The sequence below is a fragment of the Pelophylax lessonae genome (assembly GCF_965119305.1).
Source record: "Pelophylax lessonae genome assembly, chromosome: 5".
Lineage (NCBI taxonomy): Eukaryota > Metazoa > Chordata > Amphibia > Anura > Ranidae > Pelophylax > Pelophylax lessonae.
The window spans coordinates 450,986,068-451,009,099 of NC_138772.1; the positions used below are offsets into that span (position 1 = coordinate 450,986,068).

Sequence of the window (23,032 nt, forward strand, 5' to 3'; positions counted from 1 at the left end):
ATGAGTGGGCATCCCTGGTGGTTCTAGTGGCACTGCACTGGTAATCAATGATCTGATTACCAGTGCAGACCCCCCTGTCAGGAGAGCCGCAGATCGGCTCTCCTCTACTCGTGCCTGTCAGGCATGAACTAAGGAAAGCCGATCAACGGCACTTCCTATTTACTATGTGACCAGCTGTGATTGGACACAGCTGGTCACATGGTAAAGAGCCTACATCAGTAGGCTCTTTACCGAGATCAGAGATGCGGGGGCGCGCAGAGCGTATTATCCTGCCGCCGTCATATGACGTGACGACCGGTCAGGATAATGCAACCACTTTCCCGCCGTCAATGCATTTTTGTGCCTCTGCTTTTTTGGAAAGGCAAATCGCAGTAAAATCGCTGTAAAAATGCCGCAAAATTGCGGTAGAAAACGTGGAAAGCACAGGGAAAAGCACTACAGAAATTCTTTAAAAGCAACATGCATAGGTGTGAATCAAGCCTTGGGACTAGTAAGCTGCAATGTATTACATTTTTAGTTTTGGGTTTTTATACAATTTAAACTGTATGCTTAAAATATAGATATAATTTACTATACACAAGTAAAGGTTTGAAGAGAATCTAAATACAAAAAAAAAACTGCTCCAGGTATTAACACGTCCACCTCCATCATGGACGAGTGCCCTCCATAAAAGCTTCCAGATAGTCACAGCGCCTGTTGTTGCGGCAGGTTGGCTCTATTGCACGAAACGACGTACCTGTACGTCACTTCCTGCAATAGCCAGTGCGGGTGTGCTCGCTCATTGGCCAGAGGGGGAGCCAATCAGTGGGTCCAGGGGACACCATGCCCGATTGCTCCCCACAGAGACAGAACAGCAGTCTGCCTGTGTAAACAAGGCAGATCGCCATTCTATCACAGATGAACACAGGGATCCCGTGTTCCTGCTATTCAGGAACACAGTCTCTGTGTTCATCTAGTGAGTCCATCCCCACTAGTTAGAAAGCACTCCCTAGGGACACACTTAACCCTTTGATCCTCCCTGGTGTTAACCCCTTCCCTCCCAGACCCCTTTCACAGTGGGCTGACTCCTTTCCAATTGGCAGGGATGCTGATTTGAGCAGAGTGGGTAGATGACAGGTCCATGTTCCCTCAGTTTCTGCAAAGCAGACACAGACAGACCCAGCTCTGCTCTATGGTTTGTAAATGGACAACAGACTACCCCTGATCTGATCCACCTACATGGGGGAGGACGGATCCCCTTCTGTTTGTTTTTAGCAGACTGGATCAGATGGGAGGTAGGGGGGTGTAAAGGGACACAGGTCCATTTACACCTGCTGGTCCATAGGGATGAATGGACCGTCCAATCTGAAAAACTGACAGGCAGACCTGATTGGAGCGGTTCTGTGAAAGGGGCCTAAGGTGTACTGCAATGAAACAAGTGTGTATATTAAAAAAAGGGGCTCTGACAAAAGGGCATCTTTGATGTATTTAATCCTTTCATCACCAATATAATAACTCTGGTTGACAGCGGGTCTGAGAACTAGGAACACACGCAGCTGCACATTCCTAGTTCTCTGCTATAAAGGTAATTCACACTTGCACAGCAAGGGATATTTTACATGTGAACCTATAAAAGTTGTACTGTGATAACAAAGCAGTTTAAGCAGGGTTACAGCTATCAAAATAACTTGAAATTTCAATTTTTATTATTGCACTATAATCATTGGTTTTGCAACTTTTATAAATGCTCCATATTTGAACCCAAGTTTATTGTTTATTTTTAGCAATTTCCCTGATGCATTTTCATGCTTTTGAGATAAACTTTTGGTAAAACAAAACAAAACAAAAACACTAAGCTAAAAAAAAAAATATATATAAATGTATTTAAAACAACTACAAAGCACTTTTACCTGTGTTTACTGTATGTGCCCAGACAATTATTTACTATAGAGGCGATACAGGGGGTAGATGAAGAAATGGGCATTCCTATGGACAGATTATAGTAACACTCTTGTCACAAATTTAAGTCATGGAGGGGCAGGATTTTTCATTTATTAGAACATCGTGTTAATAAGGGGGCATTAAATAGACCAAAGTTTCTCAACCTTTTTTCAGTCAAGGCACCATTTAAAAATGATGGACAGTCTTGAAGCACCCCATTCTAAAATGTAATAACATCTTTGGGATGAATTAGAGCTGAGACTGGGAGCCAGGCCTTCTCATCCAACATCAGTGCCTGACCTCACAAATGCACTTCTGGAAGAATGGTCAAACATTCCCATAGACACACTCCTAAAGCTTGTGGACAGCCTTCCCAGAAGAGTTGAAGCTGTTATAGCTGCAAAGGGTGGACCAACTCAATATTAAACTCTATGGACTAAGACTGGGTTGCCATTAAAGCGGAGTTCCACCCAAAAGTGGAACTTCCGCTTTAGGTAGTCCTAACCCCCTGACATGCCACATTTGGCATGTCTTTTTTTTGGGGGGGGGGAGCGGGTACCTAGTTTTGACAGGTACCCGCTCCCACTTCTGCTCAGAGCGCTCCGGTGTCCCGAGCGAAAGTTCTTCTCTCCCCCTCCCTCCCTACAATCTTCTGGGACATGTCAGAGGTCTCAGAAGATTGCCGGCCAGTCAAGACACGCAACTCGCGCATGCGCAGTGCGTACCCGGCTGTGAAGCCACAAACTGTCACAGCCGGGTGCCCACGCCAGTGATGCCGGCGCAGCCGAGACCAGAGGGAGAGGATTGAGGCTTCAGGCGGCCGAATCGCTGGACCGTGGGACAGGTGAGTGTGTGCTTATTAAAAGTCAGCAGATACACTTTTTGTAGCTGCTGACTTTTAATAAACACAGAAAAGGCTGGAACTCTGCTTTAAAGCTCATGTGCGTGTAAAGGCAGGTGTCCCAATACTTTTGACAATACAGTGTATATATATATATATATATATATATATATATATATATATATATATATATATATATACATATACAGTATCTCACAAAAGTGAGTACACCCCTCATATTTATGAAAAAATTTTATATCTTTCATGTGACAACACTGAAGAAATGACACTTTGCTACAATGTATAGTAGTGAGTGTACAGCTTGTATAACAGTGTAAAAATGCTGTCCCCTCAAAATAACTCAACACACAGCCATTCATGTCTAAACCACTGGCAACAAAAGTGAGTACACCCCTAAGTGGAAATGTCCAAATTGGGCCCAAAGTGTAAATATTTTTTGTGGCCACCATTATTTTCCAGCACTGCCTTAACCCTCTTGGGCATGGAGTTCACCAGAGCTTCACAGGTTGCCACTGGAGTCCTCTTCCACTCCTCCAAGAGGACATCACAGAGCTGGTGGATGTTAGATACCTTGCGCTCCTACAAATTCCATCTGAGGATGCCCCACAGATGGTAAACAGGGTTTAGGTCTGGAGACATGCTTGGCCAGTCCATCACCTTTACCCTCAGCTTCTTTAGCAAGGCAGTGGTTGTCTTGGAGGGAGGTGTGTTTGGGGTCGTTATGTTGGAATACTGCCCTGTGGCCCAGTACCTAAAGGGAGGGGATAATGCTCTGCTTCAGTATGTCACAGTACATGTTGGCATTCATGGTTCCCTCAATGAACTGTAGCTCCTCAGTGTCGGCAGCCCTAGACCATGACACTCCCACCACCATGCTTGACTGTAGGCAAGACACACTTGTCTTTGTGCTCCTCATCTGGTTGCCGCCACACACGCTTGACACCATCTGAACCAAATAAGTTCATCTTGGTCTCATCAGACCACAAAACATGGTTCCAGTAATCCATGTCCTTAGTCTGCTTGTCTTCAGCAAACTGTTTGCAGGCTTTCTTGTGCTTCATCTTTAGAAGAGGCTTCTTTCTGGGACGACAGCCATGCAGACCAATCTGATGCAGTGTGCGGCGTATGGTCTGAGCACTGACAGGCTGACCCCCACCCCGTTAACCTCTGCAGCAATGCTGGCAGCACTCATACGTCTATTTCCCAAAGACAACCTCTGGATATGACGCTGAGCACATGCACTCAACTTCTTTGGTCAACCATGGGGAGGCCTGTTCTGAGTGGAACCTGTCCTGTTAAACCGCTGTATGGTCTTGACCACCATGCTGCAGCTCAGTTTCAGGGTCTTGGCAATCTTCTTAAAGGCCTAGGCCAGCCGCCATTAAATGGCGGCCCGCGGTCCAGGAGCGGCCCGCACGATGCTTCCGCCCGGACCCATCGGGCCGCCACTGTAAAGTCATTGGTTTGCTGGGACTGCGGGTGTCCCAGCAACCAGTGACATCCCGTGTGTACACCCCGCCCCCTGCTGCATTCTTCGTCTCCCTGCCTGTCGCCCGCGAGTTGGGGCGTGACGTCAAGTGCGCGCCCTGCCCCCCTGCTCCTTACTGCGGCTCCTGACTCGAGGGGCCGGTACAAGGGGGGAGGGGGGGCTGAGGGGACACGTGTTGAGGGGGGGGGGGTTTGGGAGCGTCGACTCTTCTTTTATCCCAGTGACACTGTGACAGGATTAAATCGTTCCACCTGTGTCCCTGCCGGCCGGCGCGCCCATACGAGTCTAGCCCCGGCATTTTCCACATCTTCTGTCAGCGTCTGTGGCCGCCTCCCGGCCTGCCCACCTCCTGTAAAGGCTTTAGTATTGATCTGCCCGTGTCTTGTCCAGGCATTTCCCTCGGCTTCTATCCCCGCTGGCTGACCCGCCCACTCACTAGCTGGCCCGCCCACCCAGCACCTGTGACACTTTTCTAGCCTTTGTTCTACAGGTCTGATAGGAGGTGGGCGGGCCGGGAGGCGGGGACAAAAGCAGACAGAGGATGCAGAAAATGCCGGATTACCGGGGCTAAACTCGTGCATATCTAAAAATGCTGAATCCTTACAGGTGGCGGATGGGCTGGCCGGAGGGGACAGAAGCTGACTGAAGATGCCTTGCCTAAACACAGAAAACACAGAGCAGGACAGGTACAGTGTCATTATGTACTGCTGTTTTCCACTAAGCACCATGTTTCCTGTAGCCAACTATTAGGGCTCGTTTACACGTGCGGTTGGGGGCAGTAAAACATGCAGCTGAGCATCATTTTTACCCCCCCCATTGCTCCTCTTTAAAGGAGAAGGTTAGCCAAAGCTATTTCAGCTATACTTCTCCTGGGGTTCACAGGAGTGCATTTAGTCACGCACTCCTGTGACCCATTTTCAGGCGACAGTGGGTTAAAGACATTTCGCATGACCGGAGAGGGAAAGACGTAGCAGCCGCCTTCATTCCCAGTGGGTGCCACTCTGAGACTGAGGTGTGAACTGTACACATGGGGGGGGGGGGGGTGGGAATAGAGGGCGCAGTTTGCCATCTTTGCTGGGTGACCTTGTCCTGGCACTACGCATTATGCACCTACATCTTGGGGGGGGGGGGGCGCAGTTTGGCATCTTCGCCCTGGGCGCTAGATGGCCTTGTCCCGGCACTGCCTGACTCACACTCAGCCTAGCTGCGAGCTGGGGCGTGACATCACATGCACGCCCCGCCCCGCCCCCCTGATGTTCGCGGCTCCTGGCTCTGACATTTTCTGCTCCCAAAGGTATGTGGGGCACATTTTTTTAGGGGGTTGTTTATTTTTATAAAATGCAGACTGATGGGCATATTTTGTTAAGGGGCACACAGATGGGCACATTTGGGCCCATTAGAGTGCCCCATAAAATAAAATATGCCCATCAGAGTGCCCCCTAACATAAAATGTGCCCATCAAAGTGCCTCCTAACATAAAATGTGCCCATCAAGCGTACCCCTTATTTTATGTTAAGGGTCACGCTGATGGACACATTTTATGTTAAGGGGCACTCAAATGGGCATATATTATGTTAAGAGCAACGCTGATGTACACGTTTTGTTTTGCCCATCTTTCTGAGTCATAGCACAGACTTCAGATTCAGACCTCGGCCCAAAGAAAATTTTAGCGACCGGACCTCCTTGAATTTTAATTCATTACCCCTGGCCTAGGCCATCTTTATGTAGAGCAACAATTCTTTTTTTCAGATCCTCAGAGAGTTCTTTGTCATGAGTTGCCATGTTGAACTTCCAGTGACCAGTATGAGAGAGTGAGAGCGATAACACCAAATTTAACACACCTGCTCCCCATTCACACCTGAGACCTTGTAACACTAACGAGTCACATGACACCGGGGAGGTAAAATGGCTATATGGGCCCAATTTGGACATTTTCACTTAGGGGTGTACTCACTTTTGTTGTCAGCCGTTTAGACATTAATGAGTGTGTGTTGAGTTATTTTGAGGGGACAGCAAATTTACACTGTTATACAAGCTGTACACTCACTACTTTACATTGTAGAAAAGTGTCATTTCTTCAGTGTTGTCACATGAAAAGATATAATAAAATATTTACAAAAATGTGAGGGGCGTACTCACTTTTGTGAGAAACTGTATATATATATATATATATATATATATATATATATATATATTTTTTTTTTTTTTTTTTATATCAAGAGGTGAGCCACACTTCTCCCAATTAATGCAATCTGTATACTTTCATCCGACCAGCTCCCACACCATTGATGCAATTCAATTCAAAACGAATGAGGCACCAATGCTCCTGCTCTTAGGCTGGCCATACATTATACAATTTTCTTATTCAATTTTCCTTTAGATTTATCAAAATCATATAATATGATGTCAAACCTAAACACTTTCAATGTGTATGCAATCAGGCATACATTATAAATATAAAGAGAATGATGAATGAACAATCAATTATTGATTCAGTTATTCCACAAGTCTTTTGCTTTTTCATTTAACATAATCAGGAAAATCATTGATTTGGTCCAATTTAATTGCATTTTCCACCAGGATCAATTATTCATCGTATTTATTTATTAGAATGTATATTCAGTTCAAGTGATTTCTGAATTGTGGTTATTAATTCCACTGAAATAAGATTTCTATCTAATGATTACATTGCTAAGTGTATAGTCAGCACTAACCCCATACAGCCCATTTTTAGAATTCTAATCTGTGAACAAATCTCTATCAATAACACATTCTGGCAGAAATTAGCAAATCCTTTTCATTTCGGATCCATCCTAGACCAGCCGCTGATGTGATTATGGTGATATGAAGTGATCGGAGAACATGTTTAACATTTTCTGACCAGCTCGCTCATGTACAAGTGACAGATAACTTGCGGCTCTCCACTTCTCAGCCGTGAATACAAGATATCACTTCCATGACAGGTGTCTGCTGTAGTTGGAAATCAGATAGTCTTTCCTATCCAACTTTATATAATGATCTTAGAGTTGTAAAACTCACTGCGGCTCTGAGACTGCGGGGAGTTTATCAGCACCTGAGGCCCCCTACTGTTTTCACATAGATCTCCTGTGTCTGGGATGGAGCTCACTGTCTGACCCACTGATGAAAACTGGAGACCCCCATCATCCAGGACATTTATGTTGTGTGAAGGGGACACCTGATTATTCATCCTAATCTGTGCGAGAGCCGAACCACAGCATCTGATTTACCTCTTCAAATAAAACATTTCTATTCAGTTTAGGACTGTCTGTGAATCTTATTTGTTTGTTTTTTTTGTTTTGTTTTGTTTTGTTGTTTTTGATAGTTTCCTTATTTGTAACTGATTACAATGTTTTCAAAACAAATGTTTGTAAAAACAGAATTGATCTCGTTACACAGTGGGGTTGATTTACTAAAATTGGAGAGTGCAAAATCTGGTGCTGATCGGTTTCTTTGCAGAACTGCACCAGAGTTTGCACTCTCCAGTTTTAGTAAATCAACCCCTATGTGATTTCAAGAGTAAAGCCAGGTATACATGTATGAAATTTGGGCCAGCTCAGCAGGAACCGGACACGACCTCTGGTACATGTTACTCCTCTCTGTTCAACAGAAGCTGGCATTTGATCAGCACATGCAGCCAATGACTGCAGCATTTATCCGTGTATTCTGACAGGGGAATAGCCCCCACTGTTAGAAAACAACAGTGCAATGGGGGAGATCCCTGCATCCACATTACTTGTGTGGATGCGGCGATCTGTCGTATTATTTTTTTTGTTCAACGCGCTAGTTGAATGAAATAAAACTGTCCATGTATACTCTGTTTATTTCCTCCCCCTGGACAGAGACACTGTGTAGGCCCTACCCTGGATGGAGGCATTGGGCTGCCCCCTCCCCCATGGATAGGGGCACTGGGCAGTAATTCCCCTGAACAGGGGCACTGTGCAGGCATTTCCCTGGACAGGGGCCCTGGGCAGGCATTCCCCTGGACAGGGGCACTGGGCAGGCATTCCCCTGGACAGGGGCACTGAGCAGGCACTCCCCTGGACAGGGGCACTGGGCAGGCACTCCCCTGGACAGGGGCACTGGGCAGGCACTCCCAGCACTGGGCAGGCCCATTCCCCTGGACAGGGGCACTGGGTAGGCACTCCCCTGGACAGGGGCACTGGGCAGGCACTCCCCTGGACAGGGGCACTAGGAAGGAATTCCCCTGGACAGGGACACTGGGCAGGCACTCCCAGCACTGGGTAGGCCCATTCTCCTGGACAGGGGCACTGGGCAGGCACTCCACTAGAGAGGGGCATTGGGCCGGCCCTCCCCTGGATAGGGGCATTGGGCAGGCACAATGGTTGAGGGCTGGTTCACACCAGATGCTTTCCAGTGCAGTTTTAAACCACATCAAGGCTTCATGCACAGTGTTTGCCATGTATTTTAATGGCCCTACTTTACACAAGTGTAGTCAGTCCCACTTGATTGAAAAAGTTCAAAAACACTACAATGAAATCAATCAAAGATCAAATCAGCATGAAAACAAAAAGCAATGGAGAAGTTCCGGATGAAAGATACTACAGCTGATAAACATCCAATTAGATATTCCTCAGTTCCAGTGCTTTTAACAAAAGTACTACATGCTGCAACTTTTTCATTCGAATTGCATAAAAACAAATGAGAATGCACAATGGCCTGAATGACAATAAAGATTTTTCAAAATAAAAAATAAGGTAGAGAACGCACTGGTAAACTTAAACGCGTATACAAATACACACCCAGAATGCCAAAATTGTGGTTGTGTGAACAAGACCTGCCTGACATAATGAGGGAAACGTAATGCTGATGACACAATATACAGTAAATCATTTCAAGGGATACGCTGCTGCAGAAGCCACTGACCCAACAATGTCTGATAGCTGCCTCTGAGGATCACAGGGCAAGAAGAAATCATCATTACATATTCCACAATCTGGACTACATAATATTTATCCTTTCATTTTTTTTTTCTATACCCCTTTATGGGAAAATATCACTGAACATAAAGCTGACATGAAGGTGATCACCCAGGGACAACCCTGGACTGCCCACCCGGACACACAGGAAGACTATCAGAAGTGATGGGCACTGGAGACATTCTGGGGGATTTGTAGTTGTTTTGTAAACTTTAATAAAATGCAGTAATGATAGAACATTCACTGAACAGTATAATAAAGCTTTTACCCTGTCATTACATACTACTCTATAAAACATTAACTTTATACAAGCTGAGAAAATTGGAAGGCACAACAGGAAATTCAGATGTGTACAAGATGCATTTCACAGTGACAAATGTCACAAGACACAAACATTCTGGGGGCAAATCACCAAACCCTGGGACCAGCCTGGAAATAAGACTTGCTAGTTATGGCAGTGACATAGCAGACAGGCATGATGAGCCAGTGAAAGGCAGGTGATTGGGGACATGATGGGTGACAGGCAGGTGATCAGGGATATGATAGGTGACACACAGGTGATTGGGGACATGCTTGGTGACACACAGGTGATTGGGTACATGACTGGTGACAGGCAGATGAGCAGGGATATGATAGGTGACACACAGGTGATTGGGTACATGACTGGTGACAGGCAGGTGAGCAGGGATATGATAGGTGACACACAGGTGATTGGGGGCATGCTTGGTGATACACAGGTGATTGGGTACATGATGGTGATGGGCAGGTGAGCAGGGTTATGATAGGTGACACATAGGTGATTGGGGACATGATGGGTGACACACAGGTGATTGGGGACATGATGGGTGACACACAGGTGATCAGGGACATGAGCGAGTGACAAGATGAGCAGGGACACATTTAAGAAAATGCTGCAGGGACTTGATTAGTTAATAACACACAGGCCATTAGGGACATGATGGGTGACATGCAGGTGAGCAAAGAATACACAGGTGAGCAAGGACATGACTGGGGACAAAGGTAAATGACATTCAGGTGATTGGGGACACGTTAGGTTACACACAAGTAATGGTGGACATGTTGGGTTACATTAAGGTGATGTGGGACACACGAGTGCTCGAGGACACATTCCATGCAGTCTGATTAAATCAGACACTTAGGTGATTTGGGTGACAAAAAGGGGACACGTTTGGTGACATTTGGGTGACGGAGGACACATTGGATGAAACACTGGGTAACACAGAGGATGGGGGACATGATGGGTGACACATTGGTGAGTGGGTATAGGTTGAGTGACACTCAGGTGATGGGTGGAGATGGGATAATACATAGGAGAAATGTTAGGTGACACACAGGTGATGGGAGACACATTGGTGAGTGGGTACAGGTTGGGTGACACACAGGGGATGGGTGGAGGTGGGGGGTGACACACAGGTGATGGTAACACATTGGGTGACACATTGGTTAGTGGGTACAGGTTGGATGACACTCAGGGGATAGGAACACATTGGGTGACACAAAGATAACCGGTATAGCATGGGTGACACAGAGATGATGGGGACATGGTAGGTGATAGGTACAGGTTGGGTGACACTCAGGTGATGGGGGACATATTGGTTAGTGGGTACAGGTTGCGTGACACTCAGGTTATGGTGACACACAGGTGACTGGGTACAGGTTGGGTGACACTCAGGTAATGGTTAGAGGTGAGGTGACACACAGGTGATGGGTAGATGCGTGGTGACAAGTTGGATACCACTCAGGTGAGAGTTACAGGTTGTGTGAAACACAGGTGATGTGTAGAAGTGGGGTGACACACAGGTGAGGGGTACAAGTTGGGTGACACATAGGTGATGGGTAAAGGTGGGATGAAACGTTGGGTGACACACAGGTGATAGGAACAGGTTGGGTGACACACAGGTGATGTGAAGAGGTGGGGTGACACACAGGTGACGGTTACTGGTGGGGTGACACGTAGGGTGCTGGGTACAGGTGGGTGACACTCAGGTTACAGGTACAGGTTGGGTGACACGTTGGGTGACGGGTACCGGTGGGGTGATGGGTACCAGCGGGGTGACACTCAGGTGATGGGTACCAGTGGGGTGACACTCTGGTGACGGGCACTGATGGGGTGACAGGTACAGGTTGGGTGACGGTTAGAGGTTGGGTCACACTCAGGTGACGGGTACAGGTTGGGTGACAGGTACAGGTTGGGTGACACTAAGGTGAGGGGTACCGGTTCGGTAACACGGGTGACACTCAGGTGAGGGGTACAGGTTGGGTGACACACAGGTGATGTGTAGAGGTGGGAGGACACATTGGGCGACACTCAGGTGAACGGGTACAGGTTGGGTCACAGGTACGGGTTGGGTGACACATTGGTGACGGGACAGGTTGGGTGATGGATACAGGTTGGATGACATCATTGGTGACGGGTACAAGTTGGTTGACACATTGGTGACGGGTACAGGTTGGGTGACACATTGGTGATGGGTACAGGTTGGGTGATGGGTAAAGGTTGGGTAACACATTGGTGATGGGTACAGGCTGAGTGACATATTGGTGATGGGTACAGGGTGAGGGATGGGTACAGGTTGGGTAACACATTGGTGATGGGTACAGGTTGGGTGACACATTGGTGACGGTTACAGGTTGAGGGATGGGTACAGGTTGGGTGACACATTGGTGACGGATACAGGTTGGGTGACACATTGGTGACGGGTACAGCTTGGGTGACACATTGATGACGGGTACAGATTGTGTGATAGGTACAGGTTGGGTGACACATTGGTGATGAGTGCAGGTTGGGTAACACATTGGTGATGGGTGTAGGTTGGGTAACACATTGGTGATGGGTCCAGGTTGGGTAACACATTGGTGACGGGTCCAGGTTGGGTGACACATTGGTGACGGGTACAGGTTGGGTGATGGGTAAAGGTTGGGTAACACATTGGTGATGGGTACAGGCTGGGTGACACATTGGTGACGGGTACAGGTTGAGGGATGGGTACAGGTTGGGTAACACATTGGTGATGGGTACAGGCTGGGTGACACATTGATGACAGGTACAGGTTGCGTGATGGGTACAGGTTGGGTTACACATTGGTGATGGGTACAGGTTGCGTGAGGGGTAGAGGTTAGGTGGTTGGTTGATGGGTACAGGTTAGGTGGTTGGGTGAAGTATACAGGTTAGGTGGTTGGGTGAAGTGCACAGGTTGGGTGATAAGTTCAGGGTGGGTGAAGTGTACAGGTTAGGTGGCTGGGTAAAGGGTTCAGGTTGGGTGAAGTGTATAGGTTGGGTAGTTGGGTGAAGTGTACAGGTTAGGTGGCTGGGTGAAGGGTTCAAATTGGGTGAAGGGAAGAGGTTGGGTGAAGGGTTCAGGGTGGGTGAAGGGAAGAGGTTGGGTGAAGGGTTCAGGGTGGGTGAAGGGAAGAGGTTGGGTGATGGGTACAGATTGGGTGAAGTGTATAGGTTAGGTGGCTGAGTAAAGGGTTCAGGTTGGGTGAAGTGTACAGGTTAGGTGGCTGGGTGAAGGGTACAGGTTGGGTGAAGGGTTCAGGTTGGGTGAAGGGAAGAGGTTAGGTGAAGTGTACAGGTTGGGTGGCTGGGTTCAGGTTGGGTGATGGGTACAGGTTATGTGGTTGGGTGAAGGGAAGAGGTTAGGTGAAGTGTACAGGTTGGGTGATGGGTACAGGTTAGGTGGTTGGGTGAAGGGAAGAGGTTGGGTGATGGGTACAGATTGGGTGAAGTGTATAGGTTAGGTGGCTGGGTGAAGGGTTCAGGTTAGGTGGCTGGGTAAAGGGTTCAGGTTGGGTGAAGGGAAGAGGTTGGGTGATGGGTACAGATTGGGTGAAGTGTACAGGTTAGGTGGTTGGGTGAAGGGTTCAGGTTAGGTGAAGTGTACAGGTTGGGTGAAGGGTTATGGTTGGGTGAAGGGAAGAGGTTGGGTGAAGGGAAGAGGTTAGGTGAAGTGTACAGGTTGGGTGGTTGGGTGAAGGGAAGAGGTTGGGTGAAGGGAAGAGGTTAGGTGAAGTGTACAGGTTGGGTGATGGGTACAGGTTAGGTGGTTGGGTGAAGGGAAGAGGTTGGGTGATGGGTACAGATTGGGTGAAGTGTATAGGTTAGGTGGCTGGGTGAAGGGTTCAGGTTAGGTGGCTGGGTAAAGGGTTCAGGTTGGGTGAAGGGAAGAGGTTGGGTGATGGGTACAGATTGGGTGAAGTGTACAGGTTAGGTGGTTGGGTGAAGGGTTCAGGTTAGGTGAAGTGTACAGGTTGGGTGAAGGGTTATGGTTGGGTGAAGGGTACAGGTTGGGTGAAGGGAAGAGGTTAGGTGAAGTGTACAGGTTGGGTGGTTGGGTGAAGGGAAGAGGTTGGGTGAAGGGAAGAGGTTAGGTGAAGTGTACAGGTTGGGAGGCTGGGTTCAGGTATGGTGAAGGGAAGAAGGTTAGATGGTTGGGTGATGGGTACAGATTGGGTGAAGGGTACAGGTTAGGTGGCTGGGTTCAGGTATGGTGAAGGGAAGAAGGTTAGATGGTTGGGTGATGGGTACAGATTGGGTGAAGGGTACAGGTTGGGTGGCTGGGTGAAGGGTTATGGTTGGGTGAAGGGTACAGGTTAGGTGGTTGGGTGAAGGGTTATGGTTGGGTGAAGGGTACAGGTTAGGTGGTTGGGTGAAGGGTTATGGTTGGGTGAAGGGTACAGGTTAGGTGGTTGGGTGAAGGGTTATGGTTGGGTGAAGGGTACAGGTTAGGTGGTTGGGTGAAGGGTTATGGTTGGGTGAAGGGTACAGGTTAGGTGGTTGGGTGAAGGGTTCAGGTTGGGTGAAGGGAAGAGGTTAGGTGAAGTGTACAGGTTGGGTTCAGGTATGGTGAAGGGAAGAAGGTTAGGTGGTTGGGTGATGGGTACAGATTGGGTGAAGGGTACAGGTTGGGTGGCTGGGTTCAGGTATGGTGAAGGGAAGAGGTTGGGTGGTTGGGTTCAGGGAAGAGGTTGTATGACCCCCCTGTGTGTTGCCGTGCCTCACCTCCATCCCCGTAGGTCTCGATGCCGTATCCGTCCTGCAGTCCGTTGCTCCAGGTGCCCTCATAGCGGGCCGGTGTAGAGAGGCTCTGGCGGACCCCGTACCTCCCTTTGAAGCCATGGGACCACTCTCCCCGGTACATCCACCTGCCTTTGGTCTCCACGCCCAGCCCGTGCCTCTTGCCCTGCGCCCAGTAACCCAGGTAGGTGTTCCCGCTGGGCCAGGTGTACACCCCGACCACCTCGAAGCCGTGGGACCAGGAGCCCGAGTACTCCCCCTGCCCCTTGGGCCCCGTACAGATGCCGTGCCCGTGAGCTTTGCCATCCTCCCAGCCGCCGCAATAAGTGCCGCCGTCGTCGAAGTCGAAGCGTCCGCCCGTCATTCAGCGGCTGTGCGGTGGGGGGGTCCTCAGAGAAGGGACGGTGAGAGCGGGGCAGCGGCGGCTCCCGTGTACCGGCGGCGGCATGCACTCTCCTCTGCCTCCCCTTCTCCCCTCTACATCCCACTCACAGCGCCCAGACACCGGCCAATCCCAGCGCAGCTCCGCCACCATCCTCTGCCGCTAGCCCCGCCCCCGCCCCCCGCCGCGGGTATTATTAGAGGCTGAGCGAGGAGCCGGGAGGTCCGGACTAAAAATACCGCCGCTGGTGGAGTGCGGGCACCGGGGGAGAAACTTTTCCCGACTGCCCTCTCATTATCACACATCTCTCCTCTGTGAGATCCGCTCATTGGAGGATGACATGTGTTCTGGAAGAAGGAGACTCTGATTGGTGACATTGTATTGGGTACCAATATTGGGGCTCATATTGGGGGGTGGAGGACCATACACCGCCAAGGGGCGTAATTCTGCGTCCGGGAGTTACGGCTGCGTATAACTGCGTCCATTCCTCTACAGATCAACAATGGGCTGTGGCTGCAGGGGAGGACTGGGGCAGGGGGGCAATTACCCCCTGGGCCACTCATGCCCTGTAAAAAGGCTGCACCGCTTCTGCCACAGCCATGCCTAAATAATTCCAGGTGAAGAGAAGTAAAAAGTCCCCACTACTGAGTGCAGGATGGAGACCACTACAGAGCGCAGCCCCCCACCTCCCAGCATGGATGGTGTAAACTGTGTCCATGCCCCAACGTAGACTCTCCTCCCAGCCCCAACGAGCTGTCCCACCTCCCCCCAACCGCCCCCTGGATCTCTGGATTGTCCTTGCCCCCTGGGCCGAAAGTTGCCAGTCAGCCCCTGAGCGGCTGTACATGCCTCATCGCACATCTGAGCTCTTGAACGTTTACTCAATGCAAAGACCTCATTTACACTGGCGATTACGGGGGCAGGAAAACCTGCAGTTGTTTCACAATTTTACCACCCCTCAACCACTCCCCTTTAGCTGGAAAGGTATTTGCTTTGTGCTTTACTTTGCCAAAATTAAACTCCTTGCCACATTCAGCACACACTACTTCCAGCCGAACGCAACCCATTCAAGTACATGTGGCCACACATCAATGACACGCAATATATGCGGTGCAGTGCCATGGTCTGGCATGTAGGGGGTTAAAACAGGTGGCAAGGAGACGATACAACTAGAAGCAAGAATCGTAACCCAGCTCCACCGCTTCTCCATTCTAAAAGCTCAGGCTGGTATATTCCATCCCCAATACAGTCAATCCATTACAAGTAAAGCCAGCAGCTTGATGTGTACTCTTCTTATTGAGCTTTATTAGCTACCAATGAAATGGTACAGTATACAGAATTTGAACGCGCTTCAGCTTATTTGGCTCTAATAGCAGAAACGCGTTAGCATTCTATATACTGTACCATTTCAAATGTGTCTAATAAAGTTCAATAGAAAGAGTACACCGAGTTGCCGGCTTTTCTTCTAATGGATGATACAACTGGGGCCAGATTTAGACCTTGAGGGGCCCAGGAACTTCAGTATATGGGGGCCACCCATACACAGAGGTGGTCTACTTTCTCCATGACAGTCACACATTTTTAAAATGCATGACACAACGTCATTCTGAGGTCATGCATGTACATACACACGCAGTCATAGTACTCTATGTGTGCTTCGCTTGAGCTGCCAAAATACGTTTTTAACCTCTTGGCACTTTCCGCATGCCAATATGCTGCCTCTGATCCGGTGGGCCTTGGCACAGAGTGGCCGCATATTTGTGCAAAAACAGCTGCGCTGAGCGTGCGCGCCCTGCACGCTCCCGACAGTTACCGGTGGCTAATGGAAAGCTCCCAATCACTGTTGGCAATTGGGAGTCTTTCGATCATGTGACAGTCAATCACAGCAGTCACATGATCATAAACCCCGCCGCACCCCTGAGCATCCTAAACCCCGCAAAGGGTCGGGAGGTGCCGACTCCAAGGGGTTTAAAACAATATAATTTGACAGATGATGGCTTGCAAAATATTACATTTAAAAAAACAAAGTGCTTGTATTATTTTATTATTATTTATATTTTTCTATTATATATCATTTTTTTATATTATTTATTTATTTTTTTATTGTTATACAGGATTTATATAGCACCAACAGTTTGCACAGCGCTTTACAACATAAGGGCAGACAGTAAAGGTACGATACAATTCAATACAGGAGGAATCAGAGGGCCTTGCCCTTTAGAGCTTACAATCTAGAAGGGAGTGTCAAGTGATACAAAAGGTAATAACTAATAGGTATAGGCCTGCGCAAAGGTCTGTGAATCCTTTTGGGTAAGTAATTCATTGGTCAGGCTGCGGCTGTGTTGACGGTTAATCAGCCTAATCTAATAATGTGTAGTGACTACAGCGCTTCCCTAATAAAGTGCATTCAAATAATGAGCAAAACATTAATTTATTGTGATACAAAATAAACATTTGGTAAAGTGCTAAAGATAAAGTGCTAATGGTGTTAAAAAGTGCTAACACATAAAAGTGCTAAGTGCAGTATCAAATCAAATAGTCCATAAACTTGAAAAAAGACTATAAACTTTAGGTGAGTGTTGCTGCAATGTGAATCCAAAGTGGCGTGCTCCCCTCCTATGTGCCCACACCCACCAGCTGTATGTATAAAACAGGCTTTGATTATATACGCTCCTTCCACGTATTGGTGTTTGGCTGTTCTTTTGGTATCCAAATCAGGCATATGATCGTATAATCATTCCTTACCACCTCCTCCTCGCCTCCATTTCACTCTGCCAATGTAAACCATCGTATGTATCACCATGAAAAGGACACGGTGATACATACGCTGGTTCCCATTGGGAGAGTGAAATGGAGGAGAGGAGGTTCTCCGTTCCCCGGAGGAGACATCCCGCCTCCTCCTACTCATCAGTTTGTACTACGGGCGGCAGTACAAGATGAGGAATGCCGCCCTTAACGTGCCGCAAACTGATGACCCTCAAAACTGCTGGAAAAACAATCTTGGGAGTCAATTGCTTTACTTATTTGATTTGATACTGCACTCAGCACTTTTATTATTAGCACTTTTTAACACCATTAGCACTTTATCTTTAGCACTTTACCAAATGTTTATTTTGTATCACAATAGATGAATGCTTTGCTCATTAATTGAATGCACTTTATTAGGGCAGCGTTGTAGTCACTACACATTATTAGATTAGGTTGTTTAACCGTCAACACAGCCGCAGCCTGACCAATGAATTTCTTACCCAAAAGGATTTACAGACCTTTGCGCAGGCCTATACCTATTAGTTATTGCCTTTTGTATCACTTGACCCTCCCTCTTAGATTGTAAGCTCTAATGAGCAGGGCCCTCTGATTCCTCCTGTATTGAATGCATTGTACCTGTACTGTCTGCCCTTATGTTGTAAAGCGCTGTGCAAAATGCTTCCCCTCTCCAAGTGCTACCTGGGTCCAATGGACCAAGCAGGGCCCATGGTAGGTCGGGCCCTGCATACATGTTTGGCCAGCGTTAAACCGGAACTTCCACTCTTCTGCTCCCCCCCACCTCCTTAGCATTTGGGACATCATTCTTTTGGGGGACACGGGTACCTAGTTTATCTGCCCCCCAAATTCCGGTCAGATAGTTGTGGTGATCTGAGCAGAAGTTTGCCCCCCTCCTTCCCCTGCAGCCTTCTGGAACATATCACAGGTCCCGAAAAGCAGCAGGACCAATCAAATAGTGCAGCGCGGCTCATGCATGCGCGGCAAGCAGCTGGCTGTGAAGCTGCAAGCAGTCACAGCCAGCTGCCCACAGTTAGTACTCTGGCACCAGGAACCAAAGCCTGGTTATGAAACCGGCCGGGTGAGCACAGCGCTATATCCTGGGACAGGGGAGTGTCCTATTATTAAAAGTCAGAAGCCACAGTGTTTGAAGCTGCTGACGTTTAATTTTTGAGCTTTAGGTGCGTTTTTTCATGCTTTTTGCAGAAATGCATTTCATTTTCATGGGTTCCTATGGAACCGGTTCACATCAATGCTTTTTTTTTTTGGGTTGGGGATTTTTTTTTCTGCAAAATGCAGCGTTTCGCATGTTATAGACTTCAATGGACCTGCATCCAAAACGCAAATATTGTGTTTTGGCCCGCGATTTCCATTTTGCGTTTTTAGGTCTGCCTAACAACAAATTTTCCCAAAAAAACAGAAAAAAAAGCAAATTGCAGTAAAATCGCAGTTAAAAGCACAGCAAAAAGCACTACAGAAATTATCAACCTCTATAGTACTACATCGGTTATTTTGAATAGATAATATAAAGGAAAAAGAGAGGTCCAAAAAATCGCTTGTGTGGTTTGGCCAGTCATTTTCTGGATTTCGATCTTTGTGGTCCATGTAACCCGGGGCTAAGGCAGGTGTCCCTCTTTATCATTTCAGATAGTCGGGAGGTTTGAGTATTGTAAAGACTATCAATGCTCTGCCATGTGATGAATGTCTAGATTCCATGTGATCATAATAGTTTATGTACTCACTTGCTGCTTTTTATAAATTAAAAATGTATGAAAAAAAACACCCAAAGGGCCTCAGTCTTTGCTTATAAGTTAGTGGTAGGTGTCATGCAATTCTTTCTTTTTTGCTCCTTTAGCTAACAGTACATCCAGAACAGCTGGTGCATAGCACAGATATTGCCATACGTTTACAGAGCCAATATCACCCATTCCATACGGCTTAGCCTGGAACAGCTGTATATAGTTTCATTATACTGTTATAACAAGGCAATGCTGTATCTCCAAATGACTTTCATAGTTACCATGTTAAAACTTATATTAGCATTGAGTCTAGGTTAACATCTATGTGTTTCGCTTAAATCATTTTTCTGGCGTGTTTAGCGATGCATTTTCCATTTTTAAACCCACGTTTTTTATGCATTTTTCATACATTTTTCGTATTTTGTTTGTCTTTACCACTCTTTGTATAGCTGGTTGCTAAGGTGCAGGCCAGGAAGCCGGCCATCTCGCCCTTAACAACCGATGAGTCTTTAGCTGTCAGCTGGGTTCCCAGCTGACAGCTGAATGTAAAAAAAAAAAGGAATTGCTGGCAAAAAAGAAAATCGGGAAAAAAAACGAGGTGCCCCCCCCCCCCCCAATCTATACCAGACCCTTATCCAAGCATGCAGCCCTGCAGGTCAGGAAAGGGAGGGGACAAGCGAGCGCTCCCCCCCCTCTTGAACCATACCAGGCCACATGCCCTCAACATGGGGGTGCTGGTATGGATTGGGGGGGACCCCACACAGTTTTTTTTTCAGAATTTTTTTATTGCCGGGAAATTTTTGGCTTTACATTCAGCTTGTCAGTGGGGAAGCCCGCTGAAAGCTGAAGACTCATCAGTTGTTAAGGACGAAGCGGCCGGCTTTTTTGCTCCTTAGCAACCAGCTATACACAGCTTTGTAGATGCTAGTTAAAGAGGAAAAAAAATGCAAAACGCATCAAAAACGCAACAAAGTCTATTACACGCAAAACCCAGTCTGCTGCGAGAAAAGAGAGAAAAGAGTCCCTGACCCTTCCCGAAAATGCTTGGCTGAAAAACGCATAGATGTGAATGTGTACTATAGTAAACCATGTTGAATGGACTGTAGTCTGATTCTGCAAACTGCAAAATGCACTAAAAAACACATAGGAGTAAACGTCTGGAAATTTTTGTTTTTGCATCCAGCTGTCAGTGGGGAAGCCTGCTGACAGCTGATGGCTCATTGGTTGTTAAGGACGCATGGGCCGGCTTCTTAGCAACCAGCTATACACAGCTATGTACATGTATGTTAAAGCGGAGTTCTGGGCAAAAAAAAAATGTTTAGGCTAAAAATACTCCCGGGACAGTAAGGGCTAGTGCATTTAAGTAAGGATAGCCTCTGAACTGTCCCCTGTTTCACTTACCTGTAAGAAGAAATACTTACCTTGAAAATGTCTTGTCCAACGCTGCCCTCTCAGGTGTGGGCAGCTGAAGCCAGAGCGTCCTTCTTCGTGTCCTCTTCGGTGACGTTGAAGTCCCAAAATGCCCTGCTCGTCACTTCCGGGGCAGGCGCCTCATCCCTGAACAGCTTCTGGGCATGCCCAGAAGCTGTTCAGCAGGGAATGACGTGCCTGCGCCGGAAGTGATGAGTGACACCGGTGCAGGTGCATTGACTCCTGGGATTGATGACGCTCATCTCCCAGGAGTCAATGCAAGGAGTGACGTCCTGGGGCGTGTCCGCAGAGGGAGGAAGAGGAAGGAAGGTAAGTAAATTTTCATTAAAAATAAGGTAAGTGAAACCAAAAAAAAATTGTAATTATCCAATTCTTTTTCAGGTGTCGTTAAGCTAGCGGACGGTGCAAACTTCATTTTTAGGGTGGAACTCCGCTTTAAAGAGGAAAAAGTAATGCAAAACGCATCAAAAATGCAACACTTGTGTTTTTGGTACGGGTCCACTGAAATCTATTACACGCAAAACACAATCTGCTGCGGGAAAAAAAAAGTCCCTGACCCTTTCCAAAAATGCTTTGGCTGAAAAACGCATAGATGTAAATGTGTACCATAGGAAACCATGTTAAATGGACTGTAGTGTGATTGTGCAAACTGCACTAAGAAACACATAGGTGTGAACGTAGGGTAAAGGGTAACTCCACGTTCATGGAAAAACAATGCAGCAAAAAAAAAAAAAAAAAATTGTAATTTAATGTTGGTGTACAGAATACCCCTAGAAATGTAAATTCCTGCTTGTGTGAAGAACGCTGCACTATCTGCACTAAGATACAAGTCAGATTTTAGACAAAAGAAATGTTGTTTTTGGTGAGATACTCCCTCAAAGGTTAATCACATCTAAAGGGATGCAGGCACTGCAACTTTTCTCAGGGCCCCGAAACTGGGTCAGTATATCTGTTGTTTATAATGAATTAGCCGCTCCCATTCAGAATCAGTCCTGTACATGACATGATCTAATAAAGAGTTATTATTTCAGAGCAGAAACAGGTAGGACCCTACAGTAAAATTTCTTATAATCCTTGCAGCATACACAGATCACCCAGAGTGGATTGTTTTTTTCTAAGCAAAAGTGGGGTTACTCTTTAAGTGATTAGGTTTGCACACTGTATACTTGAATTTCTAAAGTTGTTTTCAAACTTTAAAAAAAAAATCTAGTTTGTGTTAAGTAATACCTGGTGATCCTGCCTTGAAAATCCTTGTTCAAGCTCTTCCTGTTATGGGGTGACAACTGTCTCCAAAGAGTTTTCCTGTGTTGTCACCCTGTTACATGCCCCCCCCCCCCCTTAAAGTATAAGCAGCCATGCTGACACACATTATGGAGGGGATTTACTAAAACTGGAGCATGCAATAATCAGGCAAAAGGATCCCAGGGTTATCTCCCTGCTCACTGGACAGAGTTTGTGATACAGATTCTCACCCATTGAGGGGGCTGACAGACTAGACAGGTGACAATGGAGGCTGCATTGCCCAAACAGGAAGCTAAATTGCTTAATCAGGAAATACGTGCGTCACCTGGATGATTGTGCAATGTGGAAAATGTACTGTATGTAAATCATATGATTCGCTTCACAGAAATTACATATCCTTAAAAGGGAAAATGGTAAATATATATATATATATATATATATATATATATATATATATGTATATATATATATATATATATAGTATACTTTACCTGTTTTTTTTTTTTTTTACCAGGATATTTTTCCTTTAAAGTCTATGTGAACCCTTATCTTGTAAAACAACCCATTCAGTTTTAAAAAAGAAGTGAAAGGCAAAACACATATATATATGTATATATACAGTGCCTTGCGAAAGTATTCGGCCCCCTTGAACTTTTCGACCTTTTGCCACATTTCAGGCTTCAAACATAAAGATATAAAACTGTAATTTTTTGTGAAGAATCAACAACAAGTGGGACACAATCATGAAGTGGAACGAAATTTATTGGATATTTCAAACTTTGTTAACAAATAAAAAACTGAAAAATTGGGCGTGCAAAATTATTCAGCCCCTTTACTTTCAGTGCAGCAAACTCTCTCCAGAAGTTCAGTGAGGATCTCTGAATGATCCAATGTTGACCTAAATGATTAATGATGATAAATAGAATCCACCTGTGTGTAATCAAGTCCCCGTATAAATGCACCTGCACTGTGATAGTCTCAAAGGTCCGTTTAAAGCGCAGAGAGCATCATGAAGAACAAGGAACACACCAGGCAGGTCCGAGATACTTTTGTGGAGAAGTTTAAAGCCGGATTTGGATACAAAAAGATTTCCCAAGCTTTGAACATCCCAAGGAGCACTGTGCAAGCAATAATATTGAAATGGAAGGAGTATCAGACAACTGCAAATCTACGAAGACCTGGCCGTCCCTCTAAACTTTCAGCTCATA

The 23,032-nt window shown here is 46.7% G+C and overlaps 1 protein-coding gene across 1 annotated transcript in view; it reads right to left on the bottom strand.

Moving 5' to 3' along the window:
- The window catches only part of JPH1 (junctophilin 1), a 176,203-nt gene extending 161,426 nt beyond the window's left edge, over positions 1-14,777 (bottom strand). Inside the window, exon 1 of the mRNA XM_082259762.1 lies at positions 14,253-14,777. Within this exon, the coding sequence (XP_082115888.1) occupies positions 14,253-14,631 (379 nt within the window). The 5' untranslated portion in view covers positions 14,632-14,777. The remainder of the gene's footprint in view (positions 1-14,252) is intronic.
- Positions 14,778-23,032: the final 8,255 nt, after the last annotated feature.